The sequence below is a fragment of the Pipistrellus hanaki genome, assembly GCF_964339955.1.
Source record: "Pipistrellus hanaki genome assembly, chromosome: 7".
Taxonomy (NCBI): domain Eukaryota; kingdom Metazoa; phylum Chordata; class Mammalia; order Chiroptera; family Vespertilionidae; genus Pipistrellus; species Pipistrellus hanaki.
In genome coordinates this window covers 40,533,400-40,556,742 of record NC_140509.1, presented here as the reverse complement: position 1 = coordinate 40,556,742, position 23,343 = coordinate 40,533,400, and the positions used below count along the sequence as shown (strand labels likewise).

General features: G+C 37.5%; 1 protein-coding gene across 4 annotated transcripts; it reads right to left on the bottom strand.

The window, feature by feature from the left end:
* Nucleotides 1–627: 627 nt before the first annotated feature.
* SLC35A1 (solute carrier family 35 member A1) lies at nucleotides 628–23,343 on the bottom strand. Of its 4 annotated transcripts, XM_084890752.1 has the most exons (11): nucleotides 23,094–23,124; nucleotides 18,228–18,405; nucleotides 14,906–15,004; nucleotides 13,925–13,983; nucleotides 12,270–12,462; nucleotides 9,823–9,982; nucleotides 9,491–9,643; nucleotides 6,729–6,795; nucleotides 4,783–4,959; nucleotides 4,230–4,364; nucleotides 628–1,555 (listed from the first exon to the last, which is right to left on the bottom strand). In XM_084890752.1, the coding sequence occupies exons 6-11, from the start codon at nucleotides 9,910–9,912 to the stop codon at nucleotides 1,428–1,430; spliced, it is 750 nt and encodes a 249-aa protein (XP_084746878.1). In that variant the 5' UTR covers nucleotides 9,913–9,982; nucleotides 12,270–12,462; nucleotides 13,925–13,983; nucleotides 14,906–15,004; nucleotides 18,228–18,405; nucleotides 23,094–23,124; the 3' UTR covers nucleotides 628–1,427. The 4 variants fall into 4 exon arrangements, with proteins under 4 accessions (XP_084746878.1, XP_084746879.1, XP_084746876.1 ...); XM_084890753.1 differs by lacking the exons at nucleotides 13,925–13,983; nucleotides 14,906–15,004 and having other exon boundaries at nucleotides 23,094–23,126; XM_084890750.1 differs by lacking the exons at nucleotides 12,270–12,462; nucleotides 13,925–13,983; nucleotides 14,906–15,004 and having other exon boundaries at nucleotides 23,094–23,343.

Genomic DNA, 23,343 nt, shown 5'->3' with positions numbered 1-23,343 from the left:
CCTCCAGAAACTATTCTTATAACCAACTGAGATTACCTAATGTTTCTATCAAATTTCTTAGAATGATGACTAGTCTAAAAAAATTTAAACCAGTATTAGACCTTTTTGCCAATATATAGCTGATAACTTCCAGAGAACAGATCTCGTGTTTATCTCTTTGTTGATATGTATACAGGTAACTTACTACGTGAACTCAGGAACTGGATACATTGAATAACAAGAAATTACTTTTCCCATTTACTTCACGTATCTGCATATTGGTAAAGTATGTCTTATGTGATTGTCTGATGAGTATGGCTGCCCTCATCTGCCAGCATTTCCATTTGGGACTGCTATAATTTATTGTAGATGTTGCTACCAGAAGTCTTCTCTAGTGTATCAGTGACTATCTAATTTTACAAACCAGAAGGAGAAATTAGCATGAACCAAGCTTCTCTAGTTGAATGAATATAGTTTTAGCAAGTATGATATGCCATCTTTAGTCATAGTTAGTTTATAACTATTATTCGCAACCAAAGAACACTAATACAATTTCAACATAGAGATTTTAAATGCAATGTATGGGGTTAAAAGCTTATCTTTATATTACCTTAATGGTATATCTATAATACAAAAAGTGATCAAACAGATTTTATACAGTTTATTGCTGATTTCCCTATTAATATAAAAACATTTTTTTTAAAAACAATTCCATAAATTATTGAGAGCCCCACAGCTAAACATATTTTATAAAAAAAGTACAAAAGTGACATTAGAAATATTTTTTGGAGAAAAGGACATCATCTAACAGCAAAGAAATATGAATCCATACAATAAGTGGCACAAATACAGCACTTACAGGAGTATTTAGTACCACCCAGAAGTCACAGTCTTGAGTTATGAAATACTCAGTTTGAGAAGTTCCACATTCAGTTTGTTTTTGACTAGTATGTCTTATTTTTGTCTCTCTCGTAAGAAAAGAGTTCGGTCTTTACTGCTCCTGGAACAAATTACTGTACATGAGAACAGTAATTTGGGGAACAAGGAGGGGGCATCCTTCTCCCCTGGAACCTGAACAAGACAACAGTTAGTATAGAAATGGCTTTGGCACTTTGACGTTTAACATTGTCCCAAACCTTATTATTTGAATATTATAGCCTCACATGATTTTTTTAACCATACTATCTCCATACTTTTATATACATTATACATACATATATATATATACACACACATAAGAAATTTAATTCTAAAACAAAATGGGTTGACCCCAAACAGGTCACATTAAATCTTGGTAGCAATTAACTCAAGATAGCTTTCTTCTTAATTCTGATACCACACAGTTAATTTGTTATTCTTTGTTTAAGCTACCTTCTGGGGTTGACTTTAAGGCTCTAGTTTAATGCAAATGATTTCAATCTTGGTAGGAATCTCATTTGAGGATGAAATTACACACCACTGACTCTCCCTTTTGAAGCTGTTTCTCCTTGTTGGATGGATGTAGTATCTTGTCTGGGTAGTCCATAGAAATATATAGAAACACAAACGAGAAGAGTACCCAGAGCAAAGGTGAGTGCTGAAAAGGAAACAAAATAAGCTTATGTAACAATGATTGGTTTAGAATTTTGAAAACTTTCAACTAATAGGTTTACACGACTTATTTGCATTTATGACAGGTGTCAACTTTAAAATGGAATTAAATCTATTTCAGTGATTATAAGGTTTAGAAAGACAAAGGTATAGACTGACAGTCACTGAGCACAGTGTGTGTGTATATTTTTAAGAACAAACACAGTGTACCTATCCTGAACCACTGACAAAAAACTAACTTCCCTCTACGCTGACTGAAAGAAAGAGCAGTGGAGTATGCTTTTCCATGATGCTAGAAACCTGTGCAAATTTAGAGCAAAGGTATTTGAGTAAAATTCAAAGAGTTAAGTAACCAATAATTATTTAATTAAATCCACTAAAGATTTCTAAATAGAAGTGGTGGTAGGTAGTACTAAGTAAAATTCCATTTTCTGCTAAATTTGTTTATCATCTTAATCCTAAAAATCAGGACACCACTGAATTACAACTTGTCTAAACTTGACCAGTAGTGCTTTATAAATAAATGCTATGTCAAAACAGTATATTCCATACTACATGGAATATAATGGTACAATTTAACAGCTTACAAAATGACATGTAAAGAAATGCCATCAAGCTATGATTTTAGTTCAAACCTAACCAGAAAAGACTGCTTTACCTTTTAAAAAGGGGAATGGGAATCCTATATAATAAAAGCCTAATATGCTAAGTGTCTGACCGTTTGACCAGTCTCTGTGATGCCCACTGACCACCAAGGGGCAGACACTCTGGTAGGTTAGCTTGCTACTGGGGTCCGGCTGATCAGGACTGGGCGTGACATGCCTTGGAGCCCTCCCACAGTTCCTCCCTGGCCAGCCGGCCTGACCCTGCACTGGTGGGGTCCCTCAGCCTGGCCTGCACCCTCTTTCAATCTGAGACTCCTCGGGGGATGTCAGAGAGCCGGTTTCGGCCTGATTCCTGCAGGCCAATCTGAGGGACTCCAACAGTGCATGAATCCATGCATTGGGCCTTTAGAAGACAGTCTAATTTCCTTGACCATCATTAACAGAACACTGACCAAAAGCCTTTGTTCCCAAGTATTAATTAGGAGCAAAGTCATAGGATTTGTTGAGCATAAGGATGGTTCAGAACGTCAAAGTTCACCCAAATCAGGTAAGGAAAATATCTAAAGGAGGGCCTATGCCTGAAACTTAAATGGTTGGCCTTATACAGAATACTTATTACTACATGACAGGCACTATTCTAAGCACTTTCTCTGAAACAACCCTAGGAGGAAGGTGTTTTACTATTCCTGTTTTATAGATGAAGAAACTGAGACACAGGTTAATAATTTTCTGAAGGTTTACAGTCAGTAAATGGCACAGACAAAATCTGAACCATCAATAATAATAAAAGCGTAATATGCAAATCGACTGAACAGCAGAATGACCAGGCCATTGGCTAGCAGAGCAACCAATCGAGAGGCTCCACAATCACCCCAAAGAGGGAGGCCCAGGCTACTCTGTGGGGGCCATCTATCATGGAGCCCCAGTCAGGTGGGCAGGGCCTACCTCTTTGGGATGATTGAGGTAGAGCCCTGCAATCAATCGCCCCAAAGAGGGAGGCCCAGGCTACCCCACAGTGGCACTGCAGTGGGTGGGCAGGGCCTCCCTCTTTGGGGCAATCTATCACAGAGCTCCTGGACTGTGAGAGAGCAGAGGCTGGGCTGAGGGACCCCTGATACACGCCCCTCCCCCCATGTATGAATTTTGTGCACCATGCCTCTAGTACTATAAAATAGTTTTCTAAGATTTCTACAAGGTTGGTATTCCTCTACTTGCATTTATAAAAGGAGTCAATTTTTAAATGGAATATAAGCATGTTTTCAGCATTGATATTTGACAAATTTTCCTCATGCATTTTTAAATAAAATTATTACACCATAAAAGCACCCTTATTTAAGTCAGCACCACTGCTTAAATAAGAAACCAACTTAATGCTATGTGTGGGCTAGGGACAAATGTATTAGAAAGACTAGCATAGTCCTATATACTAAATTTTGTATCAGTTACATATTAAATGAAACAAAGACATCTTTATAAAAGAAAAAGAACATTTAGATTTGAATTGTAATTTCAAAACCAGTTTGCACCCACATCCAAAACAAACTAAGGGGGAAAAGAAAGAATCTATCTGTTCTTTACTCAAAAAGTTTTGTTTATTCTAACTCTACTGCTGAAAGTAAAAATTTCCTAAGTCCTTATATTTATTTCCTCGTGTCATGTATCTCATCATAGTATATTCTCCCTGAAGCACTTAAGTTGTCTTATCTAATATCTTGGGAATTGGGGAGTTCTTGCCTGTAAAAGAGCTCTTAACAGTAGCCCTCTCACTTTCATATAGAATGAGCACCCCTCAGCTTAAGCTCTAGAACTATTTAAAAACAAACACCTAAGTCCTGCTGACCCATATTCCACACAACTATGAACTGTAGCACTTGTAGAATGAAACTAGGAATTTTTGTAAAACACCATGACCATGCCACATTTAAAAGACAAATCAAGGAAATGAGAGGCTTTTCCGTGTTAAAAACTTGAAAATACAAGGAAATGAGAGGCTTTTCCGTGTTAAAAACTTGAAAATACAAACTAAGACAATACAAACTACAAACTAAGACATACTTATCTGTAATCCAAACAGCAGCACTGAAGCAATGGTAGAAAGAACAATGGCTGCTGCTGCAGAAAAGCCTTTCATGATGTTGTCTGTATACTTGACCACAACAGAAGTGTAGAGACCTCCAACACTCGCAAGAACTTGTACAAAGAAAGAAAGAAAATCTTAGCATGCTAATAAATGAAGCATTCTATGATGGTAAGGAAATTTTCATCCTCAAAGATGCCATACTATTTTCCTTAGAAGCACCCACCTGAGAGAGTAATATTAAAATTGAGTAATCGTTCCTACAAAACTTTTTCAGATGCCCAAAGGGCTGTGTGGGTCCACTACTAAATTGTACACAGTTATTGCTAACACATTAGATACTTCTGATTGAGAGGGCAAATTGCTTTGGAACAGCTATGCCACAAAATTAAGTCAATAAAACCAAAATGACATTTCAAACTAGTGTTCACAATATAAAGGAACAACTTTAAAATGCTATTAATGCTTCAAATAGACATCTGACATTTTTTTTAAGGGTCTACCCAGAACCTTTGATTCCTGGATACTTACAGATGACAAACCAGACATAATATGTGTAACCAAAGAAAAATCCTTTTTCTTTAATTTCAGCTCCATCTGACAAGTAGACGCCAACTAATGTCACAACAATCCCTGATAGATACATTTGAATGTTTCTCACCCAAAGGGAAGTGTCTGAACTCTTTAAAACTTTTTCAAAGTACACTCCTGAAAGAAAATTAGACATGCAAATATGAGATAAAGATATTAGAAATTAACTTAAAAGAACACTAACCAAGAGCTATAGGATAATATAAAGTATGCGATTTGGGGAACAAACATTTTACATTAAATGCACACTTATTATGTCTGTGTGACACATGGCATATTGAACATTATCAGAACTTTCTAACTCACATTTAACAGGGCTCTTAAGTCATTATTAAGAACAGTTTCTGCCATTATTATAGCAGTAAGATACATCACAAAACTGTTAATATCAATAAAAAGACTTCCTTTGGTCAGCTGGAAAACTATACTATTACAGTCAATTATCATAATCACATCCTTATAAAATCTGCCTAGTAATGAATATTCCCAGCTTTGCAAAGTAACCTGTATAATCACCAGTTGGGATTTTTTTCAGAGTAAGTAATACAACCAAAATAAAATTTTGATAGGACTTGATGAGTGGAGCAATTTACCTTTAAAGCAAGGCTCCCCAAACCTGTTCAGACGCACTGTCAGAAGGACCAAGAACTCCCTAAGTAGATAATGCACTCTACATTTTTCTGTTTGGGAGGGCCACAGCTTTTTTCAGATACTCTAAATGAGCGCATGATACCTCCCATCCACTCTCAATCACTGCTGTACGTTTTACTCTTAAAATGAACACGTTTAACAAAGATATTAAAGGTTTATTAAAGGTTTAAATTATAAATTCCATGTAAACTAGAGATTTAGAAATCATCACTGAAGTATTAATCCACCAAAAATTCTAATGAAATATTAATCCACCAAAAATTCTAATGAAAAACAAGATTGATTTTGACAAACATATATTGGGAAGAGCCAGAAAATGGGGAAAAACATAATTTCCACCTATGAATTTCCTATCTGGGAAAACCATTTAACTAGTGAGTGCTAAGTTATTCCAATATAAGTAAACCACTCACCATTTCTTCAGCTATTTATTAAGAAATTGAACTAACTAGAATGTTGGACACAAACATTTAATAGTTCAAAATAATGCTAAAAAATAGTGTATTATTTTGAGGGGCAACTCAATTTTGTTTCTAATTTGCTCATTACTAAGAATAAAACTTTAGCATGATGCTATCATTAGGTATATTCCCAAATATAGGTTTTCCCCTCTCATCAAACATCTTTTTTTATAATCAGTATTTCACTTCCATATCCAGTCTACTTTCCAAGTCAAACTCTTGAAATAACACAAATAGAGGTAAAGACATACCGGTATAGCTATAACTAATATACTCTTTACCAGAGAAAACTATCTCTAAAATACATTTTATTTATGTTACACATTCATATACTGTCTCAACTGAGTGCAGAATGGCTTATCTCTACACGATTACAAATTTCTTTATTTGACGTTAATGATTTTGATTCTTGTCCCTCTGTTTTTGGCTGTTACTGTATGTATGAAGTTTTCTGGTACTCTCCATCCCACCCCTCTTTTCTCCCTGTTGAAGCAGTGGAAAACTTGAAGTTACTAGGGAAAAACAAATACTGGGCTGGACTAAGAATGGTGAAGGACAAGTATATTTTTAGAGAACTACAAGTGTGAGTAAAGACTGAGATCTGAACTGAGTTAAACACTACCATGCATTTATTGAAAAAATAGCTGACATATAACTAAACTATAGGTAAGCTTTAAGGGAAATATAATTGTTATAATAAAACAAGATAAACTAGATTCCTAATTAAAATGTGATATTTTTTAAATTGGACAATAAAATGCTTTTATGACTTACCTGCAAATCCTGAGCACAATACAGCAATAGCTATAGCGCCAAACCCTAAAAATGGATTCTGTTCCACCTGCAATAATAATGTTTCAAGTTATTTTTAGTGAGTAATAAATAGAATTCATCCAACAGACCAAATAAATGGAACACAAAAATTTGTGTTGCAGTTCTACTTAAAATACTTGCCATATTAGACACAGCTATTCTATAGTCCCAATTCTTAAAATAATACAAATAGAGATAGTCATATAACTATAACCAGTTATAGAATGGATACCCCCCCAAAAAACAAACACACACACACAAAACTAAAATCTTGATTTAACATGTCTCTAGTATTTAGAACAATGGTGTTAATTAGCAAGTTACATCTCACACTGCATAGTCAACATCTAGAGATAGTGTGAAGTTTTAGGACATAATGAGGAACAATAATAGATTAATACATCTAGAAGAGAAATACAGGGAAGTATTGGGGCAGGAGGCAGGAATTGGGAAGTATCTAGAAACCAAACTCTAGAAAGAAAACATAAGGTGGTCTCAATGAGGAAAGAAGGCTTGGGAGGAAGGATGTGACATTGTCCTCAAACATTCAGAGGATATATGGGAGATAACAGGAATTTGAGTTATTCTGACAAGAACAAAGAACAATGAAGCAGTTACAGGAAGCTGTACCCTGTTTAAAATATAACTTTCTAGAGCAACGATTTTCAACCTTCTTCATCTCAAGGCACACACAAACTAATTACTAAAATTCCAAATCACACCAAAAAAAACAACTTTTGCAGATCTGAAAAAATAATATTTTGATTCATTCACACCACAAAGCTATGGTTGTGTTGGCTGTTGTCGTGTGTCCCCCCCCCCAATCTAAGGTAAAAGAGGTCAGTACCCTGACTGAATAGTCAGGGATTGCATGTGGTTTTTTTTGTTTGTTTGTTTTTAAATATATTTTATTGTTTTTTTACAGAGAGAAGGAGAGAGGGATAGAGAGCTATAAACGTCAATGAGAGAGAAACATCGACCAGCTGCCTCCTGCACACCCCCCACCGGGGATGTGCCTGCAACCAATGTACATGCCCTTGACCGGAATCGAACCCGGGACCTTTCAGTCCGCAGACCGATGCTCTACCACTGAGCCAAACCGGTTTTGGCAGGGATTGCATGTTTTAAAAATTCTTGTGGCACTGGTTGAAAATTGCTGCTCTAGAGGGATCCAAAAGTAGGATAAGCTGCCCTAGGATCTGCTTTAGTTTACTATACTTTTCATGTATAAGATGAACCTAACATCTTTCCCAACAGTGTGAGGTGTTAAACTTCACATTTAACTTTTAATTACATATTTGTCTTATTTCTCAACAAATTACTTCTCTGAAAGTCTACAACTGAGCTAAATATGCAGTGAATGGTTAATCAGTGTTTTGGAATGTCACCAAGAATATGAGCATGTTTAAACATGTGAAGATAATAAATATTAATCTAAAACTCATTTTCAGGGGGATGGGGGGAAGGAATCTCCACCAGACTAGAAAGTAACTACCAAAAAGGGAACTGACTTCCCGTTTTCACAAGCTCTCCTTACATCCCAGCTTCCCTATATTCCTAAAAGAACTTTCATTTACTAAAAATTGAAGAGTCTCGCCCTGGCTGGTTTGGCTCAGTGGATAGAGCATCAACCTGAGGCTTGAAAGGTCCCAGGTTCAATTCCAGTCAAGGGCATGTACCTTTGGTTGCAGGCCCATCCCCAGTGGGAGTTGTGCAGGAGGCAGCTGATCAATGTTTCTCTTTCATCAATGTTTCCAACTCTCTATCCCTCTCCCTTCCTCTCTGTAAAAAATCAATAAAATGTACTTTAAAAAGCAAAAAAAAACTTCAAGTCTTCAGTTGCAGAAAAAAACTAATGACTTCAGAAAGTCATTCACTAGAGTTCCACTCCCTACTGCTCTTTAAGAAAATAACTGATTAAAGCATATAACGTTTTTTAAAATTCAGTTACTTATGTACCTTAACATTTAACTCTTAGCAAACTAAAAGTTGTAAGTAAAGTACATGTTTTGCCCTATTTTAGTTATCAAATCAATGATCAGTAAAAACACTATTCTTTAATCTCTATGACTGACAGTGGGAGGATGTACAGAAGGATAAAAAACTGCCACGGCTGGGTGGTTTAATTGGTTGAAGTGTGGTCCATACACCAAAAAGATTTCAGGTTCTATTCCCAGTCAGGGCACGTAGGTTGGAGGTTCGATCCCCAGTCCAGCACACATGAGAGGCAATCTATTAATGTTTCTCTCCCCCAGCCCTACCTCTCTCTCTCAAATCAATATACATATCCTCAGGTAAGGATTAAAAAAGGGGGATAAAAAACTGTGAAGTTGGAAGTACGGGGAGATGAAAACTAGATGGACAAAATCTTTTCTTTTTTCCTGGAAAAACTCGGTGTTTCTGAAGAAATGTCTGAAGGAGGTTTAAAAGTTCTGAACGTACATACTTTTGTAGAAGTCAGTTTTAATCACAGGTTATTTCACCTATTTGGACTTCAATTTTGTCATCCATAACAATAAGTTTAAAGACCCTTCCATCTCAAACATTTATGCATATTCCCCTAAATTACATTAGTCATATACTTTTGGGATTTTAAAAGCCTATCTATAGAACAAATATTTTCAATCAAAGAAATATAACTGTGCTGCATTCATCAATGTGACTGAAGTAGATAAGACATAGGAAGTTTCCTATTTTAGTTATGTAAGCATTTTGTTTCTTACCATGACTTTTGTAGCTTGGGCTGGTTTCCACTGTACAAGTATAACTCCACCACATAGCATAAAAACTGAAATCCACTGTACTTTGCTGAGGGCCCGGTTTAACATTAAAACAGTACATAAAGCAGTACAAGGAATCTTCAATTGGTAGGTCACCTAGAAACACAATAATGAATTAATGAACTTAACATTAATGTCTGACACCACTATTTCTGATATCATTAATAGAATTATTGAGAAAAACATTTGACAATGTGATCAAGGGTCAATAAAAATAATTTCACCATAAAAACTTTTTTTTTAAGAGTCTGCTCTCCTTTATTTATTCCACTTACCTGGTACACTGCTGCATCCAGGTTGCTAAGAGCGAGGAAAGCCATGTTGTTCTGAACAGCATACACTAATGATGGCACACTTAACTTCATCAGTTCTTTGGGGCTCCCCAAGACATTTTCTCTTAACGAAGTCTTGAATCTACCCAGACTACCAGTTTCTCTTTTAAAATAAAAGGGGGGAAAGGAGAAGTTGAGGAAGATTAAAGAGCATCCTTTTGATAAGAATTCTTCACACAGAATAGCTATAAGTCCATTGATATAATTTAGCAAATTTATTGTTTTTATAATTTTCAACTAATTTTAGATTTTTTAAAATGCCAACAACTGCATAAAAGAAAAGCAATTGTAAGTCCTCTTTGGGAAATTATGAGAACACTCAGGTTTACCATTGTTGGCCTCTGATGAAAGTTCCAGGAGTTTTTTGATTATATTAAATAAATAATAAGACAGCAGGAAACCAGATATGCTGATTATTACGTACTTAATTTAATCCCTGACACTTTAACTGCCATTACATCAAGTTCACCCTGATTATTTCTTTAATTAATCAGGCTGCATTTCCATTTTTAAAGGATTTTTTTTTTAAATTACAATAAATTTAAATTTTAAAAGAAATTATTTGGGATAGGAATTGATGGATTCAGGTCAATATAATTTGCAACTTAACTCAGTACTCATGAAGTATAGTGGACAATAAATCTTTAAGCATATTCTCACAAAACTCATACCTGTTTATAATTTTGCAGGAAATCTGTAACTTAATATTACCAACAAAAACTATAATGAACATAAAGTTTACTACTTGACTGCATATTGATTATCCATGCTTTTAACTATTCTTATTTTTCCTCAGGAGGAACAAGATAATCTGGCTTATTTCTCCCATTGTAAATCATAATAAGCATTACACCAGAAAAAGTACTTTATCAAAAGGGCCTAACTGTAATTCACAATATGCTTAGGAGGACCATAATACTTTGACCTGTTTCAACTCAAAGTTTGATACAGTTAACATATTAGTATCGACAATCATTAATTGATTTTTCTCCTACAAAAATAATCACCAACGTTCTAAGGGGACCAAAAAAGTCCATAATGTTAGATTTACTACCTATAGCTCTCCAGTGTACAACACTCCGGCCCTCAACACAGTGCTAAGACGGGAAATTTGGCCTAGGCCACGGAAACAAAAGATATCCTGAGTTACAGATCTTCCTCTGTTGCCAAATTCACCCTGCTCCAATGGTAAATCTTTATGCTGAGAAGTAACACACATAGCTTGGTGGGAGATTGCAAACTATCTAAAAGAGGCAGGAAATACCAGAAAGATCACTCTGAGAATTTTACGGAGTAGGAGTTTCCAAGGATCTGAAGATGGGCCCTTTGGACATTTCACATTCTTTTTTTCAATTGCTTTCAATGTAAATCTAAGGTGTCCTCTATACTATCTCAACATCTTAAAACAGTATAAAGAATTTTCCAAAGAATTTTTCCCTCAATTATAAAATTGAAGAAAAAATTAAAGAGAAAAAAGATAAAATAATCAAGAGGTCCAACCTCCTTAACACATGGCAGACAGATCACGAAAATTCTTGCTTCGTATTACTGTTTTTCAAAGTTTCATACTTTTAAAAGATACTAGCTTGTAAAAACGTAATAAATAACTTCAAAATGCAATGGGTATTTAATTTTAAAGAGTGCCTTTACATTTATGTAAAACATTTTTTTTGTACACATTCAACAGATACTTATCTGGCCACTGAGTAAAGCTAGCAATAAAACTACTGGTCTGCAATGCGTTAACAAGGTGATGTATTAGAAAATGTAACTGAACATTTTCCTTAATGTCGTAATTCTCACTAGTAAGCAATTATATAATAGTAGAGATATAAATCTTACAAGTTTTGTGAAGTATAGGATACTGCTTTCACTGTACTTTCAGTAACTTTCTAAAATACCGACATATGTTGATATATGTTCAGAGTGCTTCCCCAAGGAGCTACTGAGAGGTACCCATTGAACCCATTTCCCACATTCTCCCTCCTTCCATGTCCACTGATCTCCCACCTAAGATACCCCAAATTTTAGTATAGTTACTATTTTTCCTTTCCCTAATCTCCTGCTATGGGCAATATCATTACTTTCACCCATTAAAGATACGCTAAGTCTTCAAAAGCATCAAGTTAATTTTTGGCTGAGAGAATATAGTTGATCTTTTTATCACTGGTACCCTTTTGCCTGTCGGAATATGGGCTTCTTAGGATCTTATCACTATTTCTAATAACCATTTCTGCACCAATAATCAAGGATGCTGTAGCCCCTTTTCTCCCTGTCACTTTTCAATGCTATATGAGAAAAAGCATATACTAGTTTTCATAAATGTATTTCCAATTTGAACAATGTTATCTTTATCACTAAAACAAAATCTATGAGCAGCCTTTTGTTACCTGAAGAAATTCTGAAGCTCCGTGTTGATTGCAGAGAGATTCCAAGGCCTCCTCCCCCCCTAAATTTCCTATCAAACGCTGAAATCAATTCTTTCTGACCTATGTTTGGTCAAAAGTAGGCCTCATTCTTCCAGCTCCTGATCTGATGAGAACTACTAGGAGGCATAAAATCCTTGGCTAGGTTACCAAGGCACTGTGCAAAATGGAACACAGCAGAAGTTACTCATGAGCTTAGGAAATTTAAATCTTGCTTACAAATTTCCTATCATCTTCAAGGTTAAGTATAACTAACTCACATAGAAGACTTAGGGGGCCAGGTATAAAAACCAATAATGAGGTCATTTGAGAACAAAAATACTTATATGAGGTACGAGACTTTTACTATCTCATGTCCCTAACGCCCCATATAACCTGGGTATAAAGAGGCAGTCAAAATGTAAACTCAGCAGGATAAATAGAATAGGGATGGATAATCTACAGCGTATTTGATAGCGACATTAATTATTCTAGGTAATACTTGAAATAGAAAAATTTTCTCCAGCCTTATATTGATAGAAGCTCAAAGTTTTAAGATACATGTGCTTTACTACTAAATACATCCTACTAGATTTATTTAGTCTTTATAAAGTGTGAATAGCAAACAATAAAAAGTTGACTTTGTTATGGCAATGTGAAAATGTTTTCATTTCCTTCTTTTCATAGCACAAAAAACTAAATCAAAACTAAAATCAGTTTTAATAGCTATGACAGGGTTTAATAAAGCATACAAATAACCAGTAATTTTCCTGTGAATTGTAATGGTAATTAGTTTTATGAAGAACCAAAATATTTTAAATGTTATACTATTTTATGTTTGAATGAGATTACAACTTAGAAACTGGTAACTTGTAATTCAAAGATTTTAAAAATTAACTATTCACATAGGAGCTTTTACAACACCAAACTATTAATTTGACCCCTCACCAAAACAGGATTTAAATCTAGTTCCCCTCTCAATTTAAAAGTGATTTGATGTAATCATACATGTGCACAACAGTGTATGTAAAAAGATAATTATTTCATTTTTGTAGTAGCAAAAGACTGGAAATGACCATTAATAGAGAATCCTATATCTGATACATCCATATAATGGAAAACCATGCAGATCTCAAAAAGAATGAGACAGATTTCTATGTACTGACATGAAACAATAATCTCTAAGGTAAATAAAATGAAGCATAGTGTATATTAAGTATATATAGATACACATGCATATAACTAAAACTCACCAATTAGACCACATATACCTTAAATCTTATTTATCAAAGTAACTATCTACTCATTCTTCCCCATACTCGCTTATTTTCTTGCAGTTCTAACTTCTCATTGAAATAAGCATATTTTCCATTCCAAAAATTACTGCTTGATTTTATAAATAAAATCAAGCATGGGAAAACCCAAAACTATTTACTAACAGAAACTAAAAAAAAAAACTGGTCAGTTTTTTAATTAATTACAAAATTACACTGAAGCAGAAAAAGAATAATAACCCAAGTATTCCAAATAGTCCTTTTATTATGTACTCTAAAACTAAAGGCAAAAAGAACTATATACAAAAACTGAACTTAGTAGGTTTGTTTTTCACATTGTATGTTAGAAATTCTAAATCTACTTACGTATTCTAGAATTGAGCAAATAAATATCTTGAGAATAATAGGAGCTAGACTCATCATCACTGAAGGGAACAAATATGAAAAAGGGGAAGGTTAAAATCAACTCTGCAGTGTTGGATCAGAATTATAGGCATAAACAATATGTAACTCACACCGTTACACAGACATATATATGCATACACAATACATATATATGCACATACATGTATTTCCTAGCTCTGTCTGCTGAAAGGGCCTAGCAATGATACCCCAGTAGCAAGAAGCATACCTAGTATCTAGATTCTTGTTTTTAAATGCCATTCTGGAAGGAAGAAAAAAAAAAAAAGAACAAAGCTTCAAGGCTTCTTGGAGAAATGTATGATTTCAGAGTTGGAGCAGGGAAAATCCAAGATAAGTCTTGACCATCTTAGCATGAAAAAAAGATGGAGAAACTGTTCTGGATTAAAGGAAGCTACACCAATTTATTATTTGCTTAAGTATCTGATTCTCCACTAGCTTATAAGTTCCATGAGGACAGAACTATGCCTTCTTAATTTTCAGCTATACTTCTTACATCTGGAACAGTGTTGAGCACATAACTAGGGCTTAATAAATAAATGAAACTAATTATTCCATTACATCTTTTTAATAATATATTGAAACAGACATAGCATGACTAGATGCTTAAAATGTTTGAAGGGAGTGGAACACCCTATTATTTGGATATGGCAGTGATATGTTTCTCTGTAAATGAACCTTAATTATAAGCAAGACACTATGAAATTCAAGAAATTTATTGAGTCTCTGCCATCTTCACAGAGTATAAAATGATGTGCACTTACTTTAACAATTAGACTGAAAATATTACTGAGTAAAGGGCATTACTAGAGAGACCATACTAAATAAGCAACCAAACAGGCTGGTCTATAATAAGGCTAAGCTTTGCATAGTTCAGATAAAGTTCTGCAACGATATTCGAATCAACTCGATAAAGTTATACCTTACCATGGGTTAAAGTGGGAAGAAGGAAAAAATAATTCACTTCAATAGTTTTTTTTCCATTTAAATAGTAGTTCCAGTTTATTTCCCTTTTTCTTTCATTCTCTAAAAATTTGAAATAAAAATTCAATAATAATTTATCTAATTTTTACATTATTTTCCTGGGAACATGGGGGAAATTTATTATTTTAATCATCAAAACAATTTTTCCTGTTATTTTCTTCTCTGAAGAGGTTTTTCAAGTTCTAAACCTTTTGTTATTTCTCATATAATTCTTTCACATTCTCGAATACCCTGAATGGTTATCCTTTCTCAAAGATGATAAAAGTATTGCTCCTACTATGAAAACAAAGATTTAAAAAAAAAAAAAAAAAAAAAAAAAGTCTAGTCTCATAGAAAGAATTAGCTTTATAGAAAGAACTAGAGGCCCGTTGCACGAGCCTAACTGCTGAGTTGCACCAAAAGCCTCATTGCTTTTTTGCACATTGGTTTTTTAACATTCTTAAGGGTCACAAAACAACTGAACCATGATTTGATCTTACAGTTAAAAATGGCTCATTTCACCCTGACCGGTTTGGCTCAGTGGATAGAGCGTCGGTCTGTGGACTGAAAGGTCCCAGGTTCAATTCCAGTCAAGGGCATGTACCTTGGTTGCAGGCACACCCCCAGTAGGAGGTGTGCAGGAGGCAGCTGATCGATGTTTCTCTCTCGTCGATGTTTCTAACTCTATCTCTCTCCCTTCCTCTCTGTAAAAAAAAAAAATTTTAAAAATAAATAAATAAAATAGCTCATTTCATGCTTAACAGTCCTATTTCAATCTTGAGTCCCTAAGGAAATTAGGAAATAAAGAAATGTGTTCCCCTATCCCTCTTCTTCCAACAACCCTATATTTGTCTTAAAAAAAAAAAAAAAGTTAAACCTTAAGATTTTATTTATGTATTCATACTTACATTGTTATACGGAAAATGTCCTAAAGTTTTAAACATAGAGACTTTTGCCTTTAGAACACTTACTTTAAAATATATATATTTATTTTTAATTGATTTTCAGAGAGGAAAGGGGAGAGAGAAGCATCAATGATGAAAGAGAATAAATGATAGGCTGTCTCCTGCACGCCCCCTACTGGGAATCAAGCCAGCATACCAGGCATATACCCTTGACCAGAAGTGAACCTGGGGCCCTCCAGTCTCCAGGCCAACACTCTATCCACTGAGCCAAACCCACTATGGCTGAAACAATTTTAAAAAGTGATTTTCAGAGAAGAAGGGAGAAGGAGAGAGAGAGAAACATCGATGATGAGAGAGAATCATTGATCAGCTGCCTCCTGCACACCCCCACGGGGGATTGAGCCCACAACCCAGGCCATGTGCCCTTGACCGGAATCAAACCCAAGACTCATCAGTCCAAGGCCGATAGTCTATCCACTAAGCTAAACTGGCTAGGGCTGAAACACTTACTTTTAAAGGTACAATAAGGCCTCTCATTTAGCTGACATTATCCAAAATGAAGTATCTTTTAATAAAAGCCAAATATCAATAAAAATAAATCTATTTAAGTAAGAAAGTGGAAGGTCTGAGATTTTACCTTACTTGCAACCTAACAAGTTAGGCTGCCTGTAAGATATATTTTTAAACTCAAATATATTAAAACTTTCCACCTTCTAGCCTGAGTTATTTTTCCTGTTTTCTCCCTCCCCAAGCAATGTTTACAGTGTTTCCCGCCCCCCATATGATTATTTATAATCATATGTGTTTCCTGATTTTCCCTCTTCTACTAATCCTCAGTTCCAAGCAAGCAGGAACCATATCTATTTCATTCACACCTGTACATTCAGCACCTGTTATAAAACTGTCACATAGAAATCACTTAATAATCATTTGTTAAATGAAATTTAAGTGTAATTTTTTCTACCTTAACTCTGACACATGCTATTCTGCATTGGTTCCCGACTCATATCACAAAACCTGTAGGAAATCTCTCCTGCTCACATGGCCCAGATGGGCTCACATATCATAAATCTTTCCCTAAGTAATTTCCTACAGAATGTTATTTCATTCTCACAACCCTGTATTTTGTTCTCCCATTAAATAAGGAAGAAACTAACCGAAACTGGTTTGGCTCAGTGAATAGAGCATTGGCCTGTGGACTGAAAGGTCCCAGGTTCGATTCCAGTCTGGGGCAAGGTACCTTGGTTGCGGGCACATCCCCAGTGGGGAGTGTGCAGGAGGCGGCTGATCGGTGTTTCTTGTCGATATTTCTAACTCTCTATCCCTCTCCCTTCCTCTCTGTAAAAAATCAATAAAATATATATATTTTTTAAAATAAGGAAGAGTCGAAACCGGTTTGGCTCAATGGATAGAGCGATGGCTTGGGGACTGAAGGGATCCGGGTTCGATTCCGGTCAAGGGCATGTACCTTGATTGCAGGTATATCCCCAGTAGAGGGTGTGCAAGAGGCAGCTGATCGATGACTCTCTCATCGATGTTTCCAACTCTCTATCTCTCTCTCTTCCTCTCTGTACAAAATCAATAAAATATATTTAAAAATAAAAATAAGGAAGAAACTAAAGCTTTAGAGAGGTGTGAAATGCATGTAAAATCATAATCCCAACGAGGCTAGGCTGAAAATGAGGTGTCTCACTCCCAAGTCCCTATTCTTAACCTTCCTTTACACTGTATCCTTAGCTAAAATGATTCTCATGTAATGTTATTTGATTCAAAGCCCAGTGCTGCCACATATTAACAGTGTAATACTGAGGACCTCAGATGCTGTACAAGTAAAATGGGGATAACTGTAGCATTTATCTACAAATATAAAGGCTACATGACACAATGAAAAGCACAACGCACAGTGCCTAGCACTTAACACAGAAAACACTCAAGAGATGTTAACTACAGTCATCATTATAATCCTCTAAAACAGGTCAGCAAACTTTCTGGTAAAGGCCAAATAGCAGACAGTTTAGGCTTTGTGAATCATACCGTCTCTGCTGCAACAAACAGGCAGCAAGCTGGATGCGGCTCAAGGTTCTCCAACTCCCTGGCACTATCCTGCGTAAGGCTGCTAAGTCTGTGTTTGGGGTGTGGCTGTCCTGTGCATCACAGGGCGCTTAGAAGCGTCCTTTGTGTACCCACCACATGCCGGTAGCATCGCCCAACTCGGGACAATCAAAAATATTTCCTGGGGAGCAAAATCGCCCCAGGTTGAGCAATACTGCTTGCTCTACAGCAATCAAACATATAAAAATGTAGCGTGATTTTTTTTTATGATAATGAAAATACCTTAAGTGAAAAAATAACTTAATTCATTAAAAAGTAATTATACTCACTTAGCTAAAATCCCCACACTTAGCAATAACTTTATAACTTCTGTGATACACACAGCTGTGGTTGAAAAGTAGAGTTCTTTGTCCGATGTCCTTGTGTATCGTAAAGCTATGGTATAGGTTGCAGCCACCAGGGTCATCACTGTCAAGCAGTATAACTTGAATAATAAACTGACATTTTCTGAAAAATATGTGCAACAAAGATATTATTTAGTAAACAATATTAATGCATATAAAAGTTAACATTGTACTTCAAAATGCCTTCCAACTTCAAACACAAAATAACTTTTTAAACCCACATTTAAAAATGTACTTTAAAGCAATACTTTCCAATTACATGAACATAAACATACATACATACATACACAAAACACAGCTGAATTTGAATACCAACTGATTCAGCACTGATTTTGTTCCTGGGAATGCCTCAATTGCAAGACTAACTCTAGTTTGGGATATCATAAATTACCTACCTATAATAATAAAAACATAATATGCTAATTAGACTGGACGCAGCCACAGTGGCTGCGGGGGCCGAGGAAGCCACCACTGCGGCAGTGGGGACCAAGCCCCTTGCATGAATTTCATGCATCAGGCCTCTAGTTGCATATATCTTTATAACTCAAACTTATGAAAACAATCATAGCAATTTATATCCTAAATTTAAAGACAGCAGAGAGAGAAAAAGGACTGAGTGATAAAAGTGGAGCTTAATATAAAACTTCTTCATATAATAAAAAAAAAAAAAATCATGTAGCCTCTTATTTCATAGCATTATGCACAGAAAAATACTTCATAACTCCAGAGAAGAGTACTAAAAATGAAGCCCTATAAAACTGGGAATGCCGGATCTGTACAACGTATAAACACTCAATTTTAAGAACTGCTTGCAGGTATACGTGCACAGCAGCCAACACTCAGGCACCAGGAAGGGTCCAACAACCTCAGTAAAGCCCAGGCCCTGGGTACCAGGTCTCCCTCACACTCCCTCCCTTACTCCCAGCCCTGCCCTGACACTGCCGTCACCCAAGGCTCAAACTATTTCTACTTTCTTTACAAACCTCCCACCTCTCATCCTTAACCTTCCAAAGCTTCAGGCTCAGGTTACACAAGGGTCAGCAAAAAATTTTTTGTAAGGCGCAAATAGTAAATATTTTAGGCTTTCTCAGCCTACAAGCAAAATCAAGAATAGCATGTAACATAAGAGAGAACAAATTTTTTGACAAATTCAAAATATGATAATTGAGTACAATGCTTTATATGTCTGCTATTGAGAACAGAATTATTTCGAGAGGTAACATTTTGCTTCACTGGTCTTCTGAATTACTGCTCCATCAAATCAACTGCAACTGTTCCCTCTGTAAACCATGGGCCATACAACACCAAGTGACAGGCTGGATCTGCCAGCAGGCCTTCCTCGGCAGCCGATGAAGACTCAGTCACCCCTCCAGACGGGGCCCACCCTGGCTGCTCTGTAGCCACAATATGCACTAAGTGTGCTTTCGTTCACTGCTTTGGGAGCCTGACCACAATTCTAAGATGGCTTTCGCAGGGAACTAAAACAGGAGTTACATATGTGAGGCAGAAACTTTCAAGGTTAGAGGTTCTTCGGTATAAATATTGCCTTGGGGTAAAGAATTATTTATAATTTATAGACAATTTTTTAAATTTTATCAGTTAATAACTAAAATGTAATGTAGTAGAACAAAAGAAAAAGAGCTTATATCTGCCTAAACTTTCTTTCCAAAAGATCTGAGCCAAAGAGCAATGTTTATGTGAAAGGAAGCAAAGACCACTACAATACTTCCTTTGTTTTAAAACTTTCCTATACAAGGGAAAATATATAACTTCAAAAATAAAGAGCAATAACCTTTAGTTACTCAATAAAGGAGAAATCACTTCCCATCTACTAGAGGAGGGGTGAGCAAACTACATCTCTCATTGTTATACAGCTTGCAAGTTCAGAATAGCTTTATATTTTTCAATATTGGGGGGAAAATTTTAAATAATCTTTTGTGACACAAAAAGTATATAAAATTCAAATTCAGAATCCATAAATAATACACTATTGGAACACAGCTGTGCTCATTTGTTCCCACATTTTTTTTTATTTAAAATTTCAGAAAGGAAGGAAGAGGGGGAGAGATAGTAACATCAATGATGAGAGAGAATCATTGATCGGCTCCCTCCTGTACACCTCCTACTGGGAATCAAGCCTGGAACCAGAGCATCTGCCCTTGACCAGAGTAGAACCCCGGACCCTTTAGTCCAAAGGCTGACGCTCTATCCACTGAGCCAAACCGGCTAGAGCTGTTCCCACATTTTTGCCCTGGAATGGCAGAGATGACTAGTAATGACATCCAGTCCTTTACAGAAAAAAAATTGCCAACCCATGTCCTAGAATAGATTACCAACACTTTCATAAATAACAGAGGTTGGGACTGCCAAGCTGAAAACTATCCCAAAAGCAACAGTGAATGCTTGAACACTAAACCAAATATTTATAGCCTCCAAGTATAATGAGAACTATAGTTATCATTGCCATTAACTATGAAAGTATACCTATTTGCATATTTATATAGGAATATATATGATATTCTTGAAAATAATGCTCTAAATGGAAGAGCAAACAAGTAAATTCAGACATTTATAAAACATATAGGTCTTAGTATGGAATACTTAAAAACATAAACTTTAAATAATTACTTAATGGTTTTAAGCATTATTTTCCCTCATTTCAGTTTAACATTGGATCGAAATAGTTCTTCACTCCATTCACAAATTCTCCAGTTTGGAAATTTCGATTATTAGCAATTTAAAATTTTTCAAGGTAAAAATCAAAAGTTCATGTCATGTACTTGCTGTAAATCCTAAGTCCTCACATGGTGCCCCAGGCCTGTAACCACTGAGTTGGCACACTGGCACATTAGCACAGCTGCATTGGTTTCCATTTCTCACCAAGTTCCCATTCGCTCCCTCATTATTTGTTTCTGTGTAGACTAATGTTCCCCAAGAGAAATTTTGTTGTTTTTGTTTTGTTATATTTTACTATATTTTAGAGTGGGGATTATTTTTTTTAATATATTTTATTGATTTTTTACAGAGAGGAAGGGAGAGGGATAGAGAGTTAGAAACATCCATGAGAGAGAAACATCAAGCAGCTGTCTCCTGCACACCCCCTACTGGAGATGTGCACGCAACCAAGGTACATGCCCTTGACCGGAATCGAACCCAGGATCTTTCAGTCCGGAAGCCGACGCTCTATCCACTGAGCCAAACCGAATCCGGAAAAGAGTGGAGATTATTTTTAATGCCTGAGAACTTGGAAGATCAGGAAGTTCCAGGTAAATCTTTGGGAATATCCGGAAGCTATAGCAGCTGCTTTTCTGTTAGGATTATATGTTCCTACCGTGTTTCCCCGGAAATAAGACATTCTCCGAAAATAAGACATAATGCATGGAAAGATAAGACATCCCCTGAAAATAAGACCTAGCGCATCTTTGGGAGCAAAAATTAATAGAAGACACTGTCTTATTTTCGGGGAAACAGGGTAGATTGCAGAAGAGATCTATAACAGGACCAAGCCACACAAATATGTACTGGCAACAGCCTCACCAATAAAATGTTACAACTATATCAGATAATGACTTGGATTCCTTTAAGTTTCACTCATTACTCTTGCTGTTCCCATCCTGTTAAGTATCAAAACAATTCTTTCTCCCTTTATTTCCTGTGATTTGTTTGTTTTTAAGGCTATTTTTTTAATATATTTTATTGATTTTTTACAGAGAGGATGGGAGAGAGAGAGCTAGAAACGTCGATGAGAGAGAAACATCTATCAGCTGCCTCTTGCACACCCCCTATTGGGGATGTGCCCGCAACCAATGTACATGCCCTTAACCAGAATCGAACCTGGGACCTTTCAGTCCGCAGACCGACGCTCTACCACTGAGCCAAACCGGTTTCGGTTGGACTTAACTTTTAATGGGAACATGCATGAAAGAAGCATATGAAACCACAGGCAGTCATCCTGGGCAGGGCTTACATGATTTAAGTGCGGACTCCCCAACCAGGAAACTAACTTGGCACCCATGCAAAAAGATAAGTCTTTAAATATTTGTTCAACGTTTGCTCAGGGGTGAAGCCAAGTGCTCTATGGGGAAGGGTGGAGAAAGAATCCAGTGTCGCCCAACCCCTCCTAGCCACTGCCCGACCGCCCAGAAATTCAGCTCCGGTCCCAACTGACCCTACTCAGCAAAACAAACAAAAGCTGCGGCTTCATCAGCCTCAGCCTCACCCTCAGCAAACGGCAATCAGTCCTTAAACAGCGCCCAGCCGAGCCTTTCCTGCGGAGGAGGAGGGGGTGGATCTCCGCGCCGCCCGCCCGAACATCGCGTCCCTTTGCACACACAGCGCGGTGCTGGGGGCACGGCTCTCCCCGCTCCGGCGGCGTCCGCGCCCACAGCCCCGCGACCTTCCCAGCGGCGGCACCGACCGGCCGCGCCGGCCCCGCGCTGCCCAGCCTCCAGCGCCGCGGGCGGGAGCGCACCTGGGCTGCGGCGTGCGGGCCGGGCCGGGCCGCTCCCGCCGGAGACGCGGGTCCCGCAGAGACTGTGCCGGCTCCCCGGGCCCCGCAGCCCCGGCAGGTCTGATTTCCCACCCACCTCCGGCTCGCTGGGGCCGGCGCGGTCTGCAGCCCCCGCGCGACCGCGCGCGGAGGCAGCCGCAGCGGGAGGCTGGCTGCCCGGACGGACCAGCGGCGGCGCGGCTCCCGGGGCCGCTCCACACGCGCGGCTGATGCCCGGCGCCCAGGGCCACCCCCCTATGCCGCCCCCTCCTTCTCCCCCATCCCCGCGGCCCCAGGCTCACCTCTGGCCGCTGCCATCTTCCCCCCACGGCCCCGCGCGGAACTGACGCGCGCTGCTCCGCGCCCGCCGCGCGGAGAGCCCAGGACCGCCTCCCGTCGTCATAGAGACGGGGCGCTCGGCCTAGAGGGCCCTGCGGCGGCCGCCGGCTTCCGGGGCATCCAGGGACGAGAGGAGGCACGGAAATCCGTGCTGCTCCCGACAGTGAGGCGCTGCGGGTGGAGGAGAGGCCTTCCCTGCTGGCAAATGCGTAA

Excerpts from the sequence above, each read along its gene's own strand:
- SLC35A1 (XM_084890750.1), bottom strand. Across the intron at positions 9,644-9,822 it reads TGGATGCAGCAGTGTACCAG|GTGACCTACCAATTGAAGAT; the intron begins GTAAGTGGAATA and ends TTGTGTTTCTAG. Across the intron at positions 4,365-4,782 it reads TTATGTCTGGTTTGTCATCT|TTCTTGCGAGTGTTGGAGGT; the intron begins GTAAGTATCCAG and ends TCTTTGTACAAG.